The 20,123-nt window shown below is 45.5% G+C and overlaps 1 protein-coding gene across 2 annotated transcripts in view; it reads right to left on the bottom strand.

Moving 5' to 3' along the window:
* The window catches only part of LOC144934731 (glutamate receptor-interacting protein 1-like), a 272,140-nt gene that overhangs the window by 95,324 nt on the left and 156,693 nt on the right, over positions 1 to 20,123 (bottom strand). For both annotated transcript variants that reach the window (XM_078860808.1, XM_078860807.1), the window contains exons 8-9: positions 13,416 to 13,563; positions 6,278 to 6,465 (exon numbers count right to left, since the gene is read on the bottom strand). In XM_078860808.1, coding sequence (XP_078716934.1) covers positions 6,278 to 6,465; positions 13,416 to 13,563 — 336 coding nt within the window. The remainder of the gene's footprint in view (positions 1 to 6,277; positions 6,466 to 13,415; positions 13,564 to 20,123) is intronic.

Consider the following 20,123-nt stretch of genomic DNA (forward strand, 5'->3'; position numbering starts at 1 on the left):
CTTCAGTGCTGCTCTGAGGCAGGCTTTGAATAGTAACAACCATCTGTGATTAATCCGAGTTCTCAAGTGTAGCAAGTTCATGGTCTCAGCCCAATAACTAATGAGCTTACAACAACAAAAAAACTCCCCATCATATTGGCTTTTTCATGTAATTTGGAATATTTTAGCTTTGAGGCTTTAATTGGCATGGCGGATAAAGGTGGGCCACCTAGTGTGCCTTCTGCAAATGACATCGGTGTTATTCTGTGAGATCCTCTTCCTGGGGGTCACATTTATCGTCTCAGGACAAAACAAGAGTGCAGTTTCAATATAACTTGGAAATAGGGAAATATTTTAAAAGCCACGGCCAATGCTCACGGCTAGATGATTACCGCTGCCCACCGCGGTTCTCACATGCAAACAAATTCATGAAAACTTATATACATAATTAACACAATAATCAAAGAAAGTGACAACGTAAAGCCGCACACGATAAAACAAAACCCATTTTAATGGCTTTCCCCCCGTCGGTGAAAGCCATGGGAAGATGAAACGAGCCTACGAGCCGCAGGCCTCGACAGGATGCAAAGAAAAGCAAAATTGCGCATTGTGTTTTATGACAAAACTGCCACAAATTTAAATAAAAAATGCATCGGAACGTTCCCTTCTTCCTCGTGCATTATTTAGACAAAGCAGAAGCGCAGCCAGGGTCTGGTGTACGAAATTGTATATTGTGGCTTTCATACAGTAGAGGCCCATGCTGGTTGTTAATTTCGTTTGCGTTTATTAAATTTTTGGTCTCACAAAACGATTGCGTCATGAGAGACGACATTGATTCGCATTCAAGCTGAACGAAACGGAAGAACAAATGGACGAAACGACTTCATGAAATGAGGCGATGCTGTTGGCTCTACCTTGGAATTTTGCATCCAATGCGATGTTGAAGAAAAGAAGGAAAAAACCGGGGCCTTTTGATTCTTGTAAAAGGAAACAAAATAACTTCTTATCAGGTAACAGAAATTACCATACGGTGGCATGCATTTCCTCAGCGTACGACATTTTTACAATTTAATCATTATCAATGGCCATGCTCAATCGAGGCTCACCAAAGCCACTGGAATCTCTCGTGTTGCTGCGACGCAACAATACGTCTGACACCTGCACATGAGCTGATTTCAACGGTCCATCTCTGCGGTAACTTCCCCTCAGGTGTCTTCTCTCTTCAGGAACTGCTAATTTCTTTAGAACTGCGTTTTGTGTTTAGTTTGTTGTCCTTTCTCACACCTCCATTTAGCACGGTTGGCTAATTACGGTGCAAAAGAAGTTCAAGTTCAAGGATGGACCCTGGTATCGTGAGATTGTGAGGGCTGGTGACAACACAGAAGGAGCCTTCATCCAGCAGTGGATAAGTCATGGCTAGCGATGATAATGGTTCTTTTATTTCATATAAAGTTGCAAAAGTTAAGGTGTCTTCCTGCTCAAGGGTGAATCTCACCTTCATCGTTGGCCTTGAGCTCGTGGTAGCAACTCCAAATTGCTATGGTCAGAGTCAGTCCTTACACAGCCAAACCACGGCTGACTTAGGGTGATGATTTTGCTGACCCCAGAGGGAGAATTTGCTGAATTCATCCTCGAATTTTCAGTGGTAACCTTTCAAATGTGAGCCAGGTGCTCGAACTACCATTCCACTCAGCACATTAAAGCGATACGTTTGGAAATGAATACCACACTATGTTTAAACGAATAGTTTTTGAAACGCGTATTTTATCAGTGTATTTGCATACGTGTAGACCTAATGACATTAAGTATGATAAATAATACTTAATGTGCACCACAGTGTAGCACACGGTTGAGTCCGAAAATATTTGTCGTTCTGTATACAATGAACACTGGATAAAAACAAATTGGACAGCGATGTATAAATAATGGGGAACAAAAGGAACATTGCAACAAAGCAACACTATGTTGTCGTAATGTATTCAAATGAGGCAATTATTAGGCGATTTATGTGCATGAGTAATGTGCACAATTTGCAGACGTGTTTGTGATAAACAATTACCAATCTCGAGTCTCAGACCATCGTAGCATAACTCGTACTTGTATGTTGTAAAGTTTATTGGCTAACGATGACTGTGAAACAGGATGTTGGAAATGAGGAAATCATTATTTGAGGCGCTTATTAAACCTCTTAATTTCAAGTATCGCCTTAAAAGTAATGAATGTGTTCAAGTCCGAATGAAATTAAATCTAGATTTGAAGTTTTCGTGACTGCAGGGATCCATACTCTTTGGTTCTTACGGTAAAGTCACGTAGGTAGAAAATTAAATAAATTAAATCACGACGTTTCGATTGCAACACAAGCAATCATCATCAGGTGGGAAAACCACCGCAATATTTTTTTTTGCTGAAGTGAGAGAGAGATGCCGTGATAAGAGGTTTTTAGGTAAGAGAGGGGGGGGGGAGATGATTGCTTGTGTTGCAATCGAAACGTCGTGATTTAATGTATTTATTTTATACCTACGTGACTTTACCGAAAGAACCAAAGAGTATAGTCCGAATGAAATTCTTAAGTTTAAAGCTGAGCAGAAAGACACATGTACATATGTATGTTGAACTTATTTCGCACCGTACGTATCCAATTGTGCTTCGCCGCCTTTTACAGCAGCAACAAGTCGGGTTCAAAATGGGGAAGCTGAAGACGTGCCAGGGCGCTGTGCCCCCCTCTGGGGAACGCGTATGCAATTACACCACAAGCCATTGCTCAGGCCGCACGCTAAAAAAACCGATAAGCAATTCATATGGCTCAATTCACGAACAAATTAGTTACACCGGCGTGTGCAACGCGACCCGTGAGGATTCGTCTGCGGAGCAGAAGACAAACAAGAGCAGGGGCCTCACGTTGAATGGTGCCGTTTCACGCGAGGTATATACCCGCCTAGATGTTCCGCTGCTGCACTGCCCCTAGGCCGTCTTGGAAGTCGGCGCACTCCAGCCGCCATGCACTGGCGCTCCCGACGAGGGGCGCCGAGGTGGCGATATGTTAACTGCCTCATCTGGGATACAGGAGGTCGTGGGTTCGATCTCACCCCTGACGCCTGTTGTATATTTGGAGTTTGCGCATCTCTCTCCCCGTGGCGGTGTGGATTTTTCTCCGGGTCCTCTGGTTTTTCCCTCCGCATTTTATAATCGAAGTGCGTTTAAGATTATTTGGCTGCTATAAATTTCCACATGATCTGGTAATACTTCATTGAGCTATCATTTGTGATAGCCAGGTCGCTACTGAAAAACAGCTAGATAGCTCCGTGGGTCCTTACCTGGTCAAATTTCAACAGTTCATGGTTTAGTTTAAGAACGTTGCAAACGGGCTGTTTTGGGATGGCGCTGTTGCCACTTATCGGGGGGAGACTTCTCATGCTGTGAGGCTGCCTGCATCAAAAGCCCAAGCTGGCGGGGGGAGAGCTACCCATAGTTGAAAATAAAACACATCCGGGGTGAGTACAACATCCCCCACAATTCCCGAAGCGGGGCCCTGAAGCTAGCCTTAAAAGAGAGCACCGAATACAGACGTTCATGCCTAATTGCCGATGCCGTTTGCCTTCAGCAGGTGTCGCCAAGAAGATTTTGCACGTGTGCATTGGCCATTTTTGTAGCATTCCTGTTGTGCCGATGTTTTCGGTAAATACTTTGATATTACCCCAAGCCACCTCAAGCGTTTATAACACTGGGAAATAATGTACACGGGGTCCAAAGAAGAGTAAACCGTTGCCCCGTGTTCTCAAATTTGTACGGGGCACAGTTCAACCGATTGCATCCCTGACCTGAGAGTGGAAATATCAGAATTCACATCACACGATGCATCCCAATGGTGACTCGCAGACGGAAGATCTGCGAGTTAAAATCCCAATCAAGGGTTAACATAAGCCCATCATTCCTCAAGCTGTTGCATAAAATGAGGACCAAATGTTTGCAGGAAGTCAACAGCGGTTAACCCACCGGCTCTGTGCCGTCAATAGAGATGAGCTCTGGGCCGAATCTTATTTGAATACGGAGACCCTTCAAATCGAATAAGCCAACATGTGTAACAACAACAACACGTTTGCCAATTAGTCAAAATGTTATTATCTCCGACTACTCTTCTTTGTAGATGATTGTGGTCTCAACCCATCTGCACCGAGTCTGCAAACAAATCCAGCAGTCAAGTTTTTTTTCAGGTTAAAAACAAAACGTTACTGGTAATGCGCCCAACTCTAAATACCTTGGGGTGCACTGACAGCACTTGGGCAATAATCTCAAATGCCAGCGTGTGCATCCCGAATTCTCTCACACATGACCAAGTGTTCCTTGATCAAGCAGCACAAATTTGAGATGGTAATAAGAAAAAAAAATGTATACCTCCAATACCAAGCTTATAGAGAACGTCGCGACGTATGGGCAACCTGCCATGAATAATTGCACCTGGAAATGCATCCTTGTGGATACCGTTGCCGAAAATGCGCCCGAGCAAGCTCTGAATGTAGTCACGAGGCAACCGTTGGAATAAAAAAACACCGAGTGAAAATGTGAATAAAGTGGTGGCAGATATGGATAATGAGACAGTTTTTTTTACCAGCCTTTACATCTAATGGGCCAAACCAATTGGGAGAACATGACAAAAATTTCGCGCTGGCTGATTCTTGCTAATTCAAGTGCCTCCTTTTGCATCTGAAAGAGCTCCTTTTCCCCTGACCTTTGAGAACATCGTCACCCTTTGGGGCCCACTTACGAGAAACTCCATTCCGCATCCCCCCCCCCTCCCCGTGGCAGTGATAACGATCGCTGATGCGCAGCACCGCTGTGACCACACATTCGACAATGCAGCTACAATTTAGCTTCGAGGACTGCATTTATGAAAAGAAAAAGTTGTACAGAGCACGTGTACGAAAAGGTAATGATGCTCCATTTAGCCACCGTTGTGACAAATGACCTGACAAAAGCTCTTTTTTTCAAGCTGCATTGAAAATGTGAATGGCTTATATGAGAAGGTGGCGTGGGCAAGCATCACGCCTGGCAGCCTCACTTAAGGCTGAGTCAACCTCGAGAATTTTCGAGACAAGCATAAAGTACTAATCTCGAGTGGTGTGTACGAATATCGAGGAATTGAACCCATGTCATTGCGATTGTAGTGCAGTTGCACGGCTTTGTGTGTGTGCACGTGTGTGTAAGTCTGTGGGGAAGCACGCATCTCTTCAAATTAACAGCTGATTACTAAGCAAACTGGTATGAGGCAAAATAAACACATTTTGAATTACCATAATCAAGACAACAAATGAGCAATATGGGCGAGTGATTATAAATTTACACCTTTGATAGTTGATGAAAACACAAAATACGTGATGTGTTTTGTAATTCTACGTTCAAATAGACACGTTCAAATAGAAGCGCTACTAATTACAGCAGACTGTGCACACTGAGCTCTGTGACGGCGCTTCGCTGTAAGCGTTGTCACGAACGTTTTGTGTGGTGGCGCACGCCTGTGATCCAGTGACTGGGAGGCGGGGTTGGCGGGTAACAGATGAAGCCAATGTGAGACATATCATTTTTATTTTATTTCACCAGGCAAGGCCCACTGAGCTATGTAGCTCTTTTTCTGAAGGGAGCTTGCCATAGCAGTCAAATACTCTAAACGCACGTCGATTATAAATGTGGAGGAAAAAACCGGAGGACACGGAGAAAAATCTACGCGACCACTGTCAGAAAATGCAAACTCTAAATATACAGCTGGTGTCAGTGTTATGATCAAACCCACAACCTACTGCATACCAGGCGAGGGAATTAACATCTCGCCACCACCTACCTGGAGGTGCAATAAGATACCTCTGAGGAGGCAACAGAGCAAGCAAATTTCTGTCAATCTCTGAGGATACTGGAAACCCTCACTGCATCTCTTATTAAGAGGATAAAAAAATTTGCGTGGCATTTTACTACTGATTATAGCCCTGATCCACTGACAGAAACTCTGCATTCATATGGCAAGGATTAGTCTCGCCATGAGACATATATTGTTAATGCTCCACAAAGTTGTACACTTTTGAGATTTTTTTTCTCATGGGAAGAAGCGGGAGAGCCTCGAGAAAACCCTTGGGAAAGACAGTGGACCTGCAGAAATAGACATTACCATCCTCCGTACACAGCACACAGCACACGCACTCAACATGTAGCCACCTCGGCACGGTGTTTGGGGGGGAAGGGCCCGGCATGCTTTCAACGGGGGTCACAAGAAACGCCGCCGCCGTCGACTACCCGCCCGCACGCCACTCACCGACGCCGGAGTCCAGTGCCGTGCCGGTGGGGCGGGGGGCGAGCGATGGAAGGATCTCCAGCTTGATGCCGTCGCCTCCCGAGCTACCCGAGCAGGCGAGCAGCACGCTGGCCTCCTCCACGCTCATCTGCTCCACGCCGCTGCCGTCCACCGACAGGATGCGGTCCCCCACGTGCAGGGCGCCGCACCTGCCGACAGAAGTGGGCGGAGAGGTGCAAGGATAAAGGAACGGGGATTTACATTCCAACGGAGCACTCAGTGCCTCAGGTCCCATTCCCAGCCGGTCTGGTCAGCGTGGAAGAGTAGACCAAAGACCTCCCTCCTGCGGAGGCCCCTTCCGCCAGCAGTGGCACGAGTAAGCAATTGCATCTTTACCGTTTACCTAAATGCCTCAGCAACTCGAAGCGCCTTCACACGACGCCTCATCGCAGTAAATCCACCCAGCCGGAGTTAGCTCTTCGGCCTAGGAGACCGCCTGATGGCAACAGTACTTGTGCGGCACAAATTTGGCAAATCTGGACCATGACGCCGGAAGGCATGCATGGCGAGCTCCTTTTTTATACAAATTTCTTGTCACAAGATCTTTAACGTCCTCCGAGAAGCAGACAGCGGATATTAATAGCGAGTACCCCCGTAGTGTCAACCAGGGCAGCCGTTGGCTTTAACCGAAAACCTCAGTAACCAATGTGTTACCGCTGGGCCGTGTCACTGCCCTGAGTGGCATTTGTTTATTCACCGATTGAGTCAGAAATTAATTTGGTCATGCCGTCATTGTTGACACCATGCCTGGTTAGTTTGCACTCCATCCACCTCCATCCACTCTACCTCTCTCCCTCTCTAGTCTGTCTATTTATGTGTCATGAAGAGGGCCATTGCCTGAAACGTTGCCTATAATATACTTTTCCTTTTAAGGCCACAGTGTCATTGATTCATGTCTTGGGCTTTTGTTATTATTTGTCCTTGTGCACCACTGCCAACGCAGCAGTATCACCAGATCGCTCTAGGGTCGACAGAATACCAATCTGTAGGAAAACGCCAGCAGTTATTTAAACACACTGGTTCGTGTCATAAGGATGTGGAATGTTGACCCACAGGGATGAGCACCATCCAATGTTCAGTTGAACCACTTTGCTCTCTCGTAGCTTTCGTGTTGTCATGTGCATGTGCATACGTGCACGTGCAAAGTTCAGACACAGCCTTACATACTTGTTTAAGCACCTATCAATGTTCTAGTGAACTGAAGCTTTAGCGAGAGGTGAGCTGTCTGGGTTTAAGTAAAGTGTTCCCTCGCAGCCATGGGTCCCATCACAGCTGCTCGCGACTCGCCGAGTGGCTGGGACATGATTGCATGGCACTCAATACTGACCCTGCCGCCCCCGTGGAGCCAAATGAAATTGTGGAGTACTCTTCTCCCGACAGCTTTTGGGTCAGCCAGTCTCTGTAGCCGTAATTAAAAGGGCAATTGTTTTCAAGTTGGGCATTATCATACAGAGAGACAAAAGTGCAGCAATCACAGCGAGACTCAGTTAGCTTCAATGACAGCAAGATTCACAAATGAGCCACAGTAGTTTGCACAGGGAGAACGATTGAAGTGATGTCACTGACTGGAAATATTTTGGGATGCGACCTGATGAGAGAAATTTCTCGAATGTGATAACTTTTTGTTGTTGTTTGTGCCTTTTGTTTTGTTGTTGTTTGTGCCTTTTGTTTTGGTGCCATTTCTTTATTTGTTATTTCATGTTTTTTTTATTTTGCTTGGTCGTCGGGGGTTTCATTTGCTTGGTAGTAGCTGTATATAAGATTTGAATAATGTACGCCTCGGTGAAAATTGATCCAATTAGCATGAATGATGCTATATAAAATAAAAGTACTATTATAGTGGCCACTTTGTAAAAACAGGTATTAATTCAGCTACCACGTTCACAAGTTAATGAGTGTAGGCAGGTCAAGAGTTCATCAGGCCAAGAGGACACCATTTCCTGCACCTCCGATTAGCACGGTTGGCTACGTAGAGAGCGAAAAAAGTTCAACATAAATACATATGTAGTGACTGATTCAGAGACACTAAGAGTAGGAGGCACTCTGTTTATTAACAGCCTAAACAGTTCACACTTAAGTAACTACGGTTCCCAGTCAGGGCAGCTGGTAGACTGCCTGACTGACGACGCCGAGATGGTGAAGACGGAGACGGTGACGAAGACTCCAGCAGAACGACAGGATCCCACTCCAAACCACAGCCTCGAGGTCCCCTCCCGGGGCCCCTCTTATGCTGTCAGCGTGGCCTGGCTCCGCCCCGGCCACGCCCCTCTTCTGGAACCTACCAACGGGTTCTTGATGTGCCCCTTCCGTAACCTTTCCCCTACATTCCTCTCTCTGGTATATCACGTGACCTGCTGTCAGTCAGGGCTGCTGGAGCTGCAAATCCCCTTCCCTACCAGCAACCAGCGCTATGCTGCGAAGTGACCGATTCTATGTCACTACACATACATAACCAAAGACAAAGATGCCACCAGATTTCACCATCAATTCCATCCTTCTCCAAGAGCCCAAGGCTGTTGCAAGTTTGAAACTGACCTCCAAGATCTGATCTCACAGTATCCCATGCACTGGCTTTAAATCTCCCCTGGGTCATGACAGTGATGAAAGGTAAAGGTGCAGCCCTGCAATTGCTTGATCGTGCAATTGCTTGCAGAAGGGCCTCCACTAGACCAGTGGTTCTCAACTGGGAGTACACGGACCCCTGGGGGTTAAGTGGTAATGTCCCAGGGAGTTTGTCAGGTGATTTACAAATGTGTGAAATTATATCATACATGAGAGTCATTGGTGAATAATCATGTATTCATCTACCAATATAAAATAACTACTAGGACATGTGAATCTATATGGTTACCGAGAACGATATAAAATACCTTTCTAAACTCACTGATCATGAACAATTCGGGTTTTCAAGAGTAACCAGTGAGTGCGAACAAATTACACTGTGTAACAACTTATTTTTTTTTGTTCCTGCATAGTAAGTGTTATTTCCTAATTGCTTCTTCCTTAAAAGTACAGAAAATGGCTATTATTCCCCATAAACTTTGCTTTTGTGACCAGAACAGTGATATTTTGAAATGTACCTATTTTCAATGAGAAAACGGGTGAATTTGTGTTATTTTGTTCACATAAAGTCAGAAAAAAAAACATATGAATCAAAATTAACATGTATTTATACTAAATTAATAAAAAATTTACTACAAAAGATTTAGAAGTGAGTTTTTCGAAATTTACGATTATACTGTTAATCACTTTTACGAATCAGCCCCTAAATGTAGTCTCCCGTCATGTTCTCGTTATACTGTCCTTGGTAGCCGCGTTCAAAGTCCAGTATATCCTGGTGAAAGCGCTCGCCTTGCTCCTCCGAGTACGCTCCCATGTTCTCCTTGAATTGATCAAGATGAGCATTAAGGATATAGACTTTGAGGGACATCCGACAGCCCATTGTGCCGTAGTTCTTCACCAGAGTCTCAACCAGCTCCACGTAGTTTTTGGCCTTGTGATTGCCCAGGAAGCCCCGAACCACTGCGACAAAGCTGTTCCAAGCCACTTTCTCCTTACTAGTGAGCTTCTTGGGGAATTCATTGCACTCCAAGATCTTCTTTATCTGTGGTCCGACGAAGACACCGGCTTTGACCTTTGCCTCAGACAGCTTAGGGAAGAAGTCTTGAAGGTACTTGAAGGCTGCTGACTCCTTATCTACAGCTCTGACAAATTGTTTCATGAGGCCCAATTTGATGTGCAGTGGTGGCATCAGCATCTTCGGGGGTCCACCAGTGGCTCCCACTTGACGTTGTTCCTCCCCACAGAGAACTCTGTCCACTGTGGCCAGTCCTGCCTGTGGTAGTGCTCCTTGGTGTCCCTGCTGTCCCAATGGCAATGATAGCAGGGAAACTTGGTAAAACCGCCTCGGAGACCCATCAGGAATGACACCATTTTGAAGTCTCCGATGACCTCCCAGTCATACTTATCATACTTCAAGGCGTACAGCAAGGTCTTGATGCTGTTGTCATCCTCCTTGAGGTGCACCGAATGAGCCAGGAGAAGAGACGGATACTTGTTACCATTATGGAGCAGCACGGATTTGGCGCTCCTGGATGAGCAGTGAATGAAGAGGCGCCACTCATTCTGGTTAGAGGCGATTCCGATTGCCTCGAACAGACTGTTCACATTGTGGCAGAAGCTGAGCCCATCTTGACGGGTGAATAATTTGCAAAAAGGTTGGTGATGCTTCCTTTGATCTGTGACTTGCACACTTTTATCCAACAAGTTCCACTGCTTGAGCCTAGACGTGAAAAGCTCGGCATTGGACTTGGTGAGACCAAGATCTCTGATCAAGTCGTTGAGGTATTTTTGGTTGGGGTTATAAAAATACATTTATTTCACCCATGACTAATGTGTCAGAGATTCTCGCAACATTTTTCATATATGATATATTTTTTCAATAACATTGAAAATTGTAAAACATTTTAAAATGAAAAACTTCGACAATTTAAATAATTGTAACACATTTTGCAAAAAAAATTAGAGCAAAAATTGTTCATCTATTCTTCCAGAGTTTTTTTGCATTACTTGCAGGTGAAATGAGGTGCCCAGGGTTTGTCTTTATCCCTGACAGGCATGCCGACATATGCCTTGGAGGCCTCACACATCTTAGCAGATGCTTCCACATAGTACTTTTTCACGCTTGTCTTGATAAATTGGCCGCAGACATAGCAAAATGCGTCTGCCGGATGCTTGCAGCCTCTTGATGCCATCTCAGAAAAATGCAGATATTTATCCACTTAGGCAGCTGGAACTAAACTGAACTGGTGGGCTTAAGGCCCCTGTATTTATACTAATATTTATATTACTGAAAAGTTCTAGAATATTCTAGAAGTTACTACAAGTTTACTCAGCACTTAATCTATCTGGAATGTTCTGTAAAATAGGTAAATCTCTAAATATCACTGTCCTGGTCACATAAGCAAAGTTTGTGGGGAATAATAGCCATTTTCTGTACTTTTGAGGCATAAACAATTAGGAAATAACACGTACTACCCTGGGACAAAAAAAATGTGTTACACAGTGACATCAAGTTGGCCCAATTTACAGAGAAGGAAATTTTTGAAGAAAACAGTTGTGAAGACTTTCATGGATAAAGATGCAAAATGACCATGAGTATTGTTACAGAACTATCCACGACAATATTACCTTGCAATCACATCAATCAGCTTGAAAATAATCATGAGTAAAAATGTATCCCTGTTAAACTGAGCAATGGTTAGGGCTAATCGCTCTTGATGACCCTAAAAGTAGCAGCCATTCCATATTCCTATGGCAGGGGTGTGTTTTGAACAACTCTGGATTACTTCTCATAAGTACTGTTCATTTTATTAACCCCATATGATGGACTGAGTCAACCACTGACCAGGATTTCACCTCACAAGCTCTGTACGTGTAGCATGTCAGGGGAGATGTAAAACATTTAGTTTGATTTAAATTGAATAAATAAAAATACGCAATTGCATAATTTCAAAAGCAATCGCCATAATTTAATTAGACATTCAAAATAATGAAACGGGGATACACATGATTTGAAGCTTTCGTGACTGCAGGAATCCATACTCTTTGGTTCTTTCGGTAAAGTTACATTACTTTTCTATCAACGTGACTTTACTGAAAGAACCAAAGAGTATGGGGATACACATCTTTCAAAGCATAACCTCTCACACAGGTTTCCGAATTCGTGAACATTTCCAGTGCGTGAAGTGTGTTTTTTTGCACTCACATGCAAAACATTTGCACGCGTGGTGTAATTAATCAAATTGCTTCAGTACGAATCTCAATGCTCGTCACGAACCGAACGTCTGCTTAAAAAAAAAAATTCTGCTGCCGGCTTGTCACAGACAGCCGCGTTTCCGTAATATTTCTGCTCGTATTGGAACATGGTGCCATATAACATAAGCCTTGCGAAAACGTCCGATACCGATCGATGGGATTCCTGCTATCCCCTCACAAACGGTCCGACAGGGCACGCAGCCCAAAAGCCCCGGCTCACTCACTCGCGCCCCCGGCATGAGCCACACGCGTCGCTGACACGGCCGCATGGCTCATTACGCTGATGAGGCATTGTTTTTGGATAAAGACCATTTGTCACCCGCTGTCAGCGCATCAGCAGGAACACAGCAGTTCTCAGTAATTACCACACATCATTCAGCCCGCGACGCTGCAGCGCAGGGCTTCGGTGCTTTACCGTTCCTGATGTCAGCGGCCCGCGTGAGTAATTGAATTGAAAAAAAATCCTCATCGATCGCTCCCCGTGCTTTAGCTTCATAAGCAGTGGCACGGGTGGCACGGCTGCAGCCACTGGGTTTCGTGGGGGGACCCGGACACTCCCCCCTCCCAGCACATTTAAAATATGGCTTTGGAAAAAATATCATGGTATTTTATTTTCTCTGTTCAACGAGGCGACGTAAATGCAGATTTATGCTGATGACGGAACCTTTACGGATGCAGTGGTGCAACACATGGTTGGCTCGGTGCTGAGTCAGTAGTCAGTAGTTGCGTAGCTGTGAAATAATTGTCGGTTTGGTTAAATTTACGTTCGAACAGGGGTTGTCAGTACTGTTAATAAAAAAACGAGTTTATTTTATCAGGTAAGGCCCACTGAGCTATGTAGCTCTTATTCAGAAGCAATTCTTGCCACAAATGATAGTTTAACGAAGTGGCTCATCGCGTGTAAATGTATAGCAGCCAAATGCTCGAAACGCATATTGATTCAAAATGTGGAAGCAAAAACCAGAGGACCCGGAGAAAAATCCATACAACCACAGGGAGAGAGACACGCGAACTCCAAATATACAACAGGCATCAGCGTCAGGATCAAACCCACGACCTCCTGTATACCAAGCGAGTTAGTTAATATCTTGCCACCGTGGCGCCCCTCATAATAAAACGTTGCCAAAAGTGATTTTTGAGAATGGGAGCAAATAACGGATCACTGTGCATCTGTATTATAACCATTATTAATTATAATCATCGGGACTTTTTCGCTAGCGGGACACTGGCCGGCAGGCTTGCGGAGCATGGCCCTGGCGGGTGGTGGGTGGCGGTGTGGCACCTCTCGGCGATGCTGGCCGGCCGGATCTTGTCGATGACAAAGATCTGCTTCATTCCGCACGATTCCTTGGACAGCGAGATGCCCAGGTTGGCCCCGGATGTCTTGCGTATCTCGACGAGCAGCGGGCCCGTGGCATTCTGCACACTCTCTGCCGAGCGCCGTGGGGGGAGAGAGGACCGTGCACTCATCAGGCATTGTGGGGACAAACGGAGGGGGGGGGGCAACTTGAAGTGTCTCCATACTCCGACGAGTGTTGAGCTTGCACTCAGGCTACTGTAAAGAGATCTTGGCGCCAGTTACAGGAATTTTAGCTTTCAGTCGTCAAACTGTGGAGATTACGTCCCAAACCACGGCACTGCCCGGGAAGGCAGTTGTATTGAGCGGGGCAATCACCCTCCCCCTTGAGACCTCAAATATTGAAATTGTATTAATATTTCAAGTAGAGTTTATGTTCTTTTTATTTAATTAGGCCCTCATTCAAAATGCTTTAAATTATGGGAGTGCCCTTGGCATCACTGCACATATATTTTTATTTATATTAAAAACAAAAGTGTTAGGTTATTGCAACAATCTTATGTTTTCACTCTAGGGACTCTTTGACCCCGACTGTGCGAATATGTAAATGTGCACGCACTCGTTCGCTAACCGCATTGGCTTTCCCAGCTTGTTTTCCAGAGGCTGAAAGGTTATGCACAGAGATGACTAATTAACATTTGCGAGAGGATCATCCATCATCATTACTCAACTCAGACGAAAGAGAACGGGCGCATGACACGCAGGGCAACAGCTAAAGTGCCCTTTGCGCCTTACATAAAAAAGCAATGGAAAACAATATATGTGGCAATGGACTGACATTTACCCACGTAGCAGAATCAGTCCACAGTCGTCCGATGTCATTAAGGAATTGTCTGCCTCACTCGATTAAGATGTGATCATGGCCACTGCCACTTATACCAAACGACACAGATTTTGGGGAAAGTGTTTTCAGCGAGCACCTATGAAGGCCGGCACGGTACATGATGGGATGGGTGGCCATCACCACGACCAATAACCAGTCACCAATGGCGATGTTTACACATGGCATCAGGTACTCATTTGAGGCTGAGTCGAACTAGGGGCGGCTTAGGACCGGTTAGGATAATGGTCACTTGTGTTGGCCGTCAGCGGGAATTGAACCCGGGTCGCTGGGTTCGTAGCGCAGCGCGCTAACCACTACACACTACCGCTCTCACACGCCACCTCCATTTAGCACGGTTGGCTACGTACGGTGCAAAAGAAGTTCAACATTCATCCATACCAGGCCTCTCACCATCACTCCCTTCACAAGAGCCAGACACTGTAGCACACTCACAGTTTCTGGGGTCTCCTCTTCATTCACCTCTGCGCACCCCTTTTCAATGCCTTCTCGGTTCACGATAATGAATATATGATCCTTATGGCGGTACTCCGGGGTACCAAATAATACAAAATGGCCGAGGCATTTAAATATTTTATTTCTGGGACACTTTTTTCCCAGGGGTGTATTTAACTCCACGACTGGGGTACCAATCAATCCGAAATCGGTGCCACTCCACGATGTCGAAACGCAGCGAGGACGATTGCGCTGAAACCCTGAACGCTCGTACGCACCGTAGTGGTTCATCGTAGTGTACAGCTCGTCGAGATCAGTCGATTGCCGCATCACCGACCATCAACAGACTAAAAATGACTGCATCACATGTGAGAGCCGGGGTACTATGGTACCCTGGGGTACCGCCATAAGGTTAATTTATGAGTTGTAATATTCCTATATATGAAATGCACTAAATCATAACCTGCAGCCCTCCTTCAAACGACTGCAGGAGGAAGGCCTGCTCCACGCGTTGTTTCGGTTGTGACGGTTGCTTAGCCATACTTCACCACGTTGGTCAGTGCGGGTAGATGAAGTGGACGGCCCATGACCAGTTCACATACTTACGACCGATGATGATATCCAAGGCTGGGAATTGAACTCGGTTCACTCGACTCATGTTGCAGTGTGCGACTCGCTGCACAACTACCCCACCGCCCAAACCATCCCACCACTCCACCACGCCATCACACCCCCCCCTCGCCATCAACCCACCACACCACAACGCCATAATGTACATAATAATTCTAATAGCCATACCCCTTGTCTGGCTAAGTATAAAGTGTGTTTATAGTGAAGGTACTGTGCATTTGCTTCTATTTGTATTCATTCCGTTTTTACATGTGCTCCTTCATTTTATTGGACCAAAAGATAAGTGTACAGTTCAAGCGTTGCTTCATCATATCACGAGAGGAATATAAGTACATCTTTAAATGATTCATGCAGTGTAATGAATTTATAGATAAGTTCATGAAACGAGTTTCTATCTGACCACGTTTCCGCAAGCTCCTGCTGCTGCAGAAATGACCGGACAACGACATGCGTCATCACATCGCAACCAGAAGGACCGTCAGGACGACATGGGATACATTACTGGTTGGCTGACCTTAGACCGTTGAGAAATGCAGCAGAATGCAAGGGTCATGTGAATCCCTGTAACTCAACTCACAAATATAATGGCGGTTCATGACTGCTCCTGTAATTATATAATCCAACGCACACCGCGACGGAGCAGAAACGCTTGGGGGGGGGGCACAAAACGTGACCCATGGAAGTGGAGTTGGGGCTATCAAGGAGCTGCAGAGCGAAGCTGCAGGGAAATGACCGAGATAAGGTTTCGATTTTTTATTTATAAAAAAAAGTTAATTTACGTCGCACAGACGAGCTGTGCTGACGTGACTTTTTTTGTCACAAAGGACTTTTACTGTTTATAGTCTTTTTATACGAGTCTAATAAATGTAAACAATTATTTGACGTAAAATTACGTCAGGTTTGTGCCATTTGGGCCTGATAACGTTCTAACCTTGGTTTAACACATAGTCGGGCTTTCGCGACCAATATTTTGCATAAGAGGTTTTTTTGGGTTATATTGCGTAAATATATGTCGTTAAACCCGCCACCAACAGACACAGCCAATTAGTCAGGTTTGTTACGTAAACAAAACCTGCCAATTCGTTACTATTGTGTTGGTGAGTAATCACACATTTACAATTATACCATTATGGATTCTTAACCTTGTATCTGCGAATTATCGTGGATTTATTTATCCACCAGTCACTTTCCACACTTGCTCATAATGAATGAATATGATGTGGTAATTCCTCCCGTAATCCGCGAGGCTGTCGCACGGGTATGTGACTACGTGGGTTGACGTCCACTCACAATATACCGCCGACACACATATGCGCGCATTTCATTACTTACCTTGTGTATCTGGTGCTCTCACCATATGAAAGTCACGTGCAAAAGCATTTGCTAAAAAAATAGATTGAACGTCTGCTGTCAAAGACATTTGTATCACAATGCATTGAGGGCTATCGACTGATTATAGCTGAGTCCCCCCCCCCGCCCGGCCTTCTCTCTACACCGAGGGCCGGGACTCTCACCGTTGGACGTCGTTTCTCCGTGGCAGCCCACGCCGTCCGGAATGCCATCATCCCACTGCACACTGCCGGCGGCAGCGACAGCAGCGTTCAATCTACGCCGACTTTCAAGAGATGCCTCGAGGCTCCAGCTCTCTTGGCTATCGCACCTCAAGAGACAAATTAATTTATGTCTGTGAAATATATTTAGCACGTTAAAAATTGCATGAGGTAGCAGTGGCTTGGGGAGACTTTCAGCCAACAGTGGATTAACCATGGCTGATGATGCTGATCCATATTATATCAGAGATGCGCTTTTGTACCCAGGGAACGTGCCTCCTACCCACATAAACTGTGGGTGTAATATATCTCATCATTGGCATATTAGCTCAAGAATGTGCACACCAGCGAATGTGTCTCCTGACTGCCTCACATGTGGGCACTGACTTAACAGGGCAAGTGTGTGCTAACAAGGGCAGCAGAGGGCAGGGGTCCAATTCAATGTGTCACATCCCCCCCCCGCTCCGCAACGGTAGTCTTGCGACGTTGCTTCATCCCTCCCACTTTACATCCCGCTCACCATCCCTCATGCCCGTGCCCGTCCATCTCTTCCTCACCCCGGGGCCTGGTGTCCTCCCCCACCTCTCTGGAAGTGGGGTCAGGTTTCAGGATCTCTTCCACTCCTTTGGCGAACGTTTTTCCTCATGTCAACCTCAGGCCTGGCTCGTCCCAGTGTTTTGTAACACAATGCAGCCAAATCTCCTTTCGTATCCCGTCTCCCTTATGGGTTCAACTTAGTCGCACACTTAAACTCAGAGGCAGTGCATTTATTACTTCAACACAACGGGGTAACATTACCTCTTAACAAGACAACGACCTAGGGTGGTGACCACCCTGGCTAACTACGCAAGTTACAGGATAACGATCAACTTCGGACTGGGACCAACAGCATACTGCCCGGGTCCACGTGCTGGAAGACTTGAAGATCGAAGATCGTAGACGAAGGGTTTCTTCCCCGGGACGGACAGCCAAGCTCCCTCTCGGGACTCGGCTTTTATTCTCTCAGGCGTGGCCGACTCCGCCCCTGGCCACGCCCCTTTTCCAGAACCTTCAGGAAGAACCTCGGTTCCCATCACGTGACCCTCACAGCCCCCTCTCAGGGCCCCTCTGTCATTCTATCCGGTCACGTGTCCTCCCGGGTCAACCAGGCTGTCATGGCCTTACCCTACCTTCCCTTCAGGTCGGTACTGCACTTACAGCCTGGTGAATCTAGCGATGTCACTACACACACACCGTGCCCCTCTAGGGCCAGTACTGCACTTACAGCATGGTGGCATCCAGCAATGTCACTATACATATAAAACAAACAGAAAGACAAAGATCCCCCGTATAACCTGAACAGACTGTTGGGGCAAGTGCTGGCCACCCACCCCATCGTGTACTCCCAAAGTTGTTTATTCAAGACTTAAAATGTTTCATGCTTCATGTGACCCACATGTTTACCAACCACCTCCACCACCAAACAAAAGCAGTCTTTGCTGTTGGAAAGTTTCTGTACATCCTGGGTGCAGTTTGAGTTGCATGTATGTTGAACTTCTTTCGCACCATACGTAGCCAACCGTGCTTCTTGGAGGTGCAGGGAAAGGACAACAAATTAAATGATAAAATCAGTTCTAAAGAAAGTTAAAGAGAGTTTTCAATCTAGATTAAAAAGTGCATAGCTCCAGTGGCTTTCTAATATCAGAGGTAAGAGTTAAACTCTTGACTTAAAGCTTTCATGAGTGCAGGAATTCATATTCTTTGGGTCTTTCGGTAAAGCCACGTAGATAGAACAAATAATAAAAATAATGACAATATCACGACGTTTCGATCGCAACACAAGCAATCGTCTTCAGGTGAAAATATAGCGGGAGAGCTGCTGAGAATATACGCTATATTTTTCTACAAAACTTCGTGATATTGTTATTATTTTTATTATTTGTTCTATCTATGTGGCTTTACCGAAAGACCCTAAGAATAAGTAAGAGCTTTCCAGGCGGCCACAGAAGCACATCTGAATGCGTGAAATGCGGTGACCATCTTTGTTCGATGGCTAGAAAAATCAATCGGTCTTGGGTTAACCCAATTTACAATAATTACCTAAAAATCTGTTCAAATTTGTACATATAGCTCATTATCTCAAAGATAGCAAACCGAACGCCTCCCGTGGTGGCCAACAACGAGTCACGGCAGGGCCACTGCTAACGTGCCCGCGAACACAGCAGTTAATGGCAGTGGAATTGGTTGAGGGATTGCGGCCACTGTAATTTTTAACGCCCCCAGCTAAAAAGTCCCCCCCCCTCCCGCAGTATTTGTTGTACATTTATTCAAAACGGCGTGGGGGGTGTTCCAGAGTAAACGGTTTTTAGGATTCGCTCCAAAAAAATAAATGGTCAATTGTGGTTCTGGTTTCCGGTTCAGTTCCGACTCCCAGGTCTGTTGAGCCTGGAGATACGCGCATACTTTTTTTTTTTACACCCAACTGACGTCGCCGTTTTGGCCCCGAGAACCTTCCTCCACGGCTGCTGTGGGTTCCCCACTCATTGTGCCCACGAGTGAAAGGGCGCACGTCAGCCAACAGCCGCACCTGGATACAGGGAATTAAGAAACTCACGGGAGATTTTACCCACCCTTGACCTCTCTCTTCTAAAATATCGACGCGTCTTGCCCAGCGGGTTGTACTGAAATCCGTTTCTCTTCAGAGGCAGTTTTAAATTGCTAAGACAGTCTGATCTTTTTTTCTCCCGTGCTTTTCATCTGAGGGCAGACTGCCTGCAATTTATTGTAGCAAATTATTTTTTCAGAATAGTGGAATTAAAGTATCTTTTCCATTTTGAAAAGTAGTAGTACATATTTGAGCGACAAATTACAAACCACATTTAATTGCAAAGCACAGCAACGTGGGTATAAATAAGTGTCACTGTACAGATACTTTTGGTGCCACTGCGACGGAAATTAGTGACCTGTATTAAACTACACATATCAATGAAACTGAAGGTGCAGAATCTATGTCAATAAGTTTGTATCGACATACTAATAAATACACTTTGTTACGACACAAATCAATGGATTAGAAACACTGAGTAAACCCAGTAAAAGCAGAACGTTGGCCCAACGGTTCCAACCACATGGCCCAGATGGCCCAATGTTGCATGCATCATGGGAAGTAATTCCATCACCTGGCCAAGGTGACCCAAG

The sequence above is a fragment of the Lampetra fluviatilis genome, chromosome 11, assembly GCF_964198595.1.
Source record: "Lampetra fluviatilis chromosome 11, kcLamFluv1.1, whole genome shotgun sequence".
NCBI lineage: Eukaryota > Metazoa > Chordata > Hyperoartia > Petromyzontiformes > Petromyzontidae > Lampetra > Lampetra fluviatilis.